The following is a 5059-nucleotide window of genomic DNA, read 5'->3' on the forward strand; positions in this document are numbered from 1 at the left end:
TCAACTCGCCATTCGTTCCATTCAATTTCCATCCGCGCTGCGCTTCGGTCCGGGGTTCGAAAAGGGAGAGGAAGAATAAAAAGCGGGAGGAGGAAGAAAATAATACCGTGTCGTGGAAAGTTAACGAAGAGAAGCAATTTCGAGGAGGAAATGCCATTCTTGGGGACGCAATCGCGCAGAAGTTGGCAGACTCTCGCGTTATCGTCCTCGCGGGTTCTCGCGTAACGGCACGACCGCACCTGAGAACGATGTTTTCCTTCCATTATGCTTAATTGGAGAGTGTACAGCTCCAGAGGAAAAGGCCGTGCACTCCCTTGCTAACCGAAATCGCCGTGAGCGTCGGAACTTCTCAGCGTTGTCCGATACGTTGACCGAACTTCGGCAACTATGCGCCGGTAAGGGAAAGAAACCATAAAAGTTACGGTGAAATTAGAAGAGCGGTGTCTAGCCGTGACACGACCCAGTCGCAGCTCGTTGTTCCCACGATCCTGTGTTACCAACTTTTCCTCTGTCCCTGTGTACGGTTTTGGGAATTTGACCGTACGAGGGCAAAAGGAGCAGCGGCACGAGAGAACTATTTCGTCTTGTCTGGCCGAACAAGTCTGCTTTCGATGAGTCCATCCGCTTCGGCGGTTATCTCAGGGCGTGGAGATTGATTTCAGCTCGAATCTCAAAACGGGAGAACGACCCTGCGTCGCCGGCGAAAATGTGACGTTATTTTTCCAATCGATACAATCGCGTTGTTCTTTTCCCTTATTAGATGCATTCTTCTGGTAACCGAGTTGTTTCGTGCCAGTCAAATAAATAAACGAATAAATAAATAACGAGATCCCCGCTATTCGTTCATACCGGCTTCTTCCCCTACATTTCGTCCCCGATCTCGCGTTATTGCATTATGTATCACGATCAGACACGCGTAAGTCTGGTCGCGAATAATCGAATCATGTGTCCCCGTCAGCGACCCACCACCTTCGCCACCCCGTGCCACCCTTCTTCCGATAGAAAAAGCAGCGAGCATCTCGAAGAAATACCCGGATAGAAACAACCGAGGCCATAAAACTGTATTACGTGGAACCGCGAGAAGAGGGCACGGGTTTGTGCAAAGGCGCCGACACTCGGTCATGTTTCTTCGTCGTATCGTAAAAACGCGGTAAAGGGAAGAATACTCGAACGACTATCCCAGTTTTCCGCTCGTGGAAGCGAAGTATGGTTCCGTTGCCGATCGCTGGATCAAATCGTGTCGGATTCGAACGATCGAGGCAAACGGGGATTCGCGGATGCCGTTTTCCATCGATCTACGGAGATTTTGGGTATTAGCGCTTGGCCATCGAAACGAATTACCCTCGACTTTTCGTTGGAACTTGCACGAAAACGGGGTTAATGGGACGGGGTGCCTCCGCCGGGGATAATTACCGGGGTTCGGTCGAAAACGGTGTATCTCGTGACGAGAAAGTTTCGATTCGAATCGGGGATAGTCGGGGAAAATTCCTCGAGGTAGTCTCATACCAGTCAACGATACGTATCGACGACGTCGTCTATTAAATCTAATAAATTGGATCCGCTTTGGTTACGCGACGGGGTTTAATAAGCCTTCGATAGGGGTTCCTCTATGTTCGATCTACCCTGTGTCACAAAGTTACCGGTATACTTTTCGTTAAAGTGGCTACAACGCAAAGGAATAGCAGTCAGTGGAAAACTGTGGAAAAACTGCATAGATCCTTATTGAACGGGCGAATGGGTAGAACTAGCCTGTTTAGGGCCACGCGGGTCAAAAGTCGTCTTCGGAAGACTGGAGACAAAAGACAGAAAGCAGTTGGAATGTAGAATTTACTTCACTATTGAATTTGACTATAACACTTTTATAGTGTGCAGAAATACCGTTGAATGTAGAAAACGTTCGACCATTTTACAAATGTACGCGCGTGTAAAATTTGAGAGCCGTGGATTTTTGTTTGCGAGCGGAGATTGCACGCGCGATTGCATAATAAAGGCTCGTTCGCGTTGAAAAATTACGCGATCTATAGAGGGACTTGTTCGACTCTTTCACAGATGACGCGATATATCGTTTGGCGAAGAGACCGTCGTAAATTAAAGCAGCCCGCTGGTCTGTTTCCCTTGTACACGCCCTGTTTTTACAGACCGCGAATTCGTCGTGTCACCGGCAAACAGAGATTTGTCAATGAGATTGCCCTTACGGCCGGTATCCATGGAACGACGCCAAATCTCGGCCCATCGGGTTACAACGTGTAAGCGTGACTCGGCCTGTATACGGGACGCCGACGGTCATTGTAATCTATGCGCGTTTAAAGCTAATAATTCGGCTTAATAAATCGAAAGGCTCGATTCGATAATTAGTTGGCTGCCGATCGCCCGACGCGAAAATAATTATCGTACCCTGCGGCGTTTCTGTAACCGATTAATAATCGACCGACGTTTCGCGTCCCGACGAGTTTCCACCTGTCATTGCGATAACAATTATTCCTAAGCCATTCGATCGTATAATTACGTTCGTTTCGCGATTGCCCCGAGCCGATCCGAGCGCTACAATAATTAACGCCAAAGGAAATTAACGGTATTTGCTTTCAATTAGTCACCGTTACTCGATTCGTGAGAATCCACGGATGTTTCGGGTTCACCGGCAAAGGAGAAGGGTTCGCATCGGGCAACGAAACGGACCGGGCATTTAAACTTTTCCACGTCGAGAATTTTACTCGCTAATTTGCCGAAAGTTTGCAAACATCAAGCACGAAGCCATATCCCACGGATGGAAGATAAGAAAAATAAAGGCGCCGGGGAACGCATCGACTGCAGAGAACAAGGTACACGGGATAACGTTGTTAAGAAACTTTCGTTGCGCGAGGTACGCAACATTGACGAGAGCCAGACGCAAACTGACACGGGAATCTGCAGGACGGAGATGCGAGTCTATTTTCCACGTCGGAGCTGGTCGTGTGAACTTTGAAAATAGTTGCTGCAAGGCGCAGGCTCGAAGCCGAGCATCCGACACGACCGGGAGAAAATTCCATGAAAGTTGGATTACCTTTATGGTGTTTCCTATTAGAAAGTCTTCGAAAGTACGTGGCGGATAATTTCGGCTGATCTTCATACGTAGACCTATACTATATCCCAGCTCATGCGCGAGAAAAACAAAAGCGAGTTAATCTCCGCAGATAACTTACTCGACAATTCCGAAGAAACTTCGATCTCCGATTCCTCGACGACGCGGAGAAATTCGATTAGCGATTAATTAGTCCACGGTTTGACAGTCTCATAGCAACTCACGCAGAGGAGATTAAGACGTAATTACCGCCTCGTCCGATTAAACTTCAGCAACCGCCGAGGCATCAAAGTAGCCGAAGAACTCGTCTGTTCGACTCGCGATACGTATATTCTACTAACGACGATAACGGAATCCTGGATCCCAGTTCGAGCTAACGATCGTTGGAGAATTTACTCGTTTCCTACCCTTCTTCCCAAGATTCGGTAAAAAGAACGTGGCTCCATTAATCAGAGATCTCTCCGATACTCTAGCAGCGATACCGAGTTCCACGAACCATTCCAACCCTGTTTCATCCCTGACCCGTAATTCCCAAAATTAAACCACGTAACGCCGAAAACACGGCGAGTCGGGGTGCAAGTGGAACGTGACTGCAATGGTCGGACCATCAGCGTGCGCCGGTTCACTCGCGGTGAAAATTGAAAGCGCTTTGACGATTCGGGGAAACAGGTGGAAATGGTTGGAGATAGGCGACGAAACGCCGAGGCTTTAACGACGAAAGGAAGGAGAAGGTAAAAGTGACTCACCTCGCTTGGAAGCGTGAAAACTGTCCTGCGGTTTTATCTGCTCAATCTGGGCGCTGAGACGGGACTTGGGCAGGATGTCCCGGTTGTTGTTGATCTTTTCCACGGCGTAACGAAAGGCCACGTCTTGCTTGTCGTCCGACGGATGAAACAGCCCACCTGGGAAATCACACATCCATATTAAAGCGCTACTTTGACGGGAGCATGTGCCCGGTATTCCTTATTTTCCCTCGCCAACCGCCTCTATCTCCGCCATTTTATTTATCTATCCGCGACGCTCTCGGCCTTTGGCAAAGCAACGGAATCCGGAAGTTTATCCGCCCCGCGTGCTCGCTATGCTTCGAATATTAAAATATTCAGCCGCTCCGCTCCGCTCGCTCCCGCGACGAACATTGCCGCGTTTCCGGCTCGCTGGCCTTTTTAAACTCGTTTTTTAATTGCAGCGCTCGATATCGAAATTTTCAATTTCGGTTGGCCGAGCAGCGCGTGGTCGATAGAATCGAGGGATTATAATGAATTACCCGGGCCATAAGTTAAACTCTGGCCCCGGAAATTTCAGGCCGCACGCTCTAGTCGTTTCGAAACACCGCAATCCCCGGCCGGTTTCGAACGCGGGCCAGCCTGCTACGGAAAATGCGGCGAATTCGAGTTGCCAACGGGAGAACGGCTGCATAGTTCTCGCGACGTTAATATGCAATGAATGTAAGAGAGCAGATAAAGCGAAAGTAGGCCAGCGGAAAGAGAAAAGGGGGTGAAATGGGAGTAAAAAGAAGGGAGAAGGAGAAGAACGGAAAAAGGAAAATTAGGGGAAAGAAAAGGAGGAGGATGAAAGAACGAGAGGATAAAGGTGGAGAGAAAAAAAAGAAAGGAAAGGTGGAGGAAAAGTTAAAAGTTCGCTGCGGCCAGTACCGTATAGCCGCAATGAGAGTTAGGAATTTAAGAACACGCCGATATCGCGCTTTGAAATTATGATTCGTTGAAAAAGAGTAACAGGGTGGTGAAAGGCGGACCTCGGTTGGTTATTTAATAACGCGCGATACCTGTGTCCGCGCGGGAAGGAAGATTCCCGATAAATAATTCACGCGACGATGAAGCGTTCGGCGGAGAAGAAAACTTTCGAACAGCCTCTGTCGCGGTCGCGGTAAACGCGGGGTAAGTTCGATCTGAATTCGGTGAATTCGGTGTCCCGGAAGGAATTAGCGTCTCGAATTGATTTTAATCTCGCGAGCGTCGTCAAGAAACTCGTGGAACAGCTGCG

General features: G+C 48.8%; 1 protein-coding gene across 3 annotated transcripts in view; it reads right to left on the reverse strand.

Moving 5' to 3' along the window:
* The window catches only part of KaiR1D (Kainate-type ionotropic glutamate receptor subunit 1D), a 176564-nt gene that overhangs the window by 169217 nt on the left and 2288 nt on the right, over positions 1 to 5059 (reverse strand). For all 3 annotated transcript variants that reach the window (XM_017897769.1, XM_017897759.1, XM_017897777.1), the window contains exon 2: positions 3805 to 3960. In XM_017897769.1, the coding sequence (XP_017753258.1) occupies positions 3805 to 3960 (156 nt within the window). The remainder of the gene's footprint in view (positions 1 to 3804; positions 3961 to 5059) is intronic.

Source organism: Eufriesea mexicana, unplaced genomic scaffold (genome assembly GCF_001483705.2).
Source record: "Eufriesea mexicana isolate 0111107269 unplaced genomic scaffold, ASM148370v2 scaffold474474897, whole genome shotgun sequence".
Lineage (NCBI taxonomy): Eukaryota > Metazoa > Arthropoda > Insecta > Hymenoptera > Apidae > Eufriesea > Eufriesea mexicana.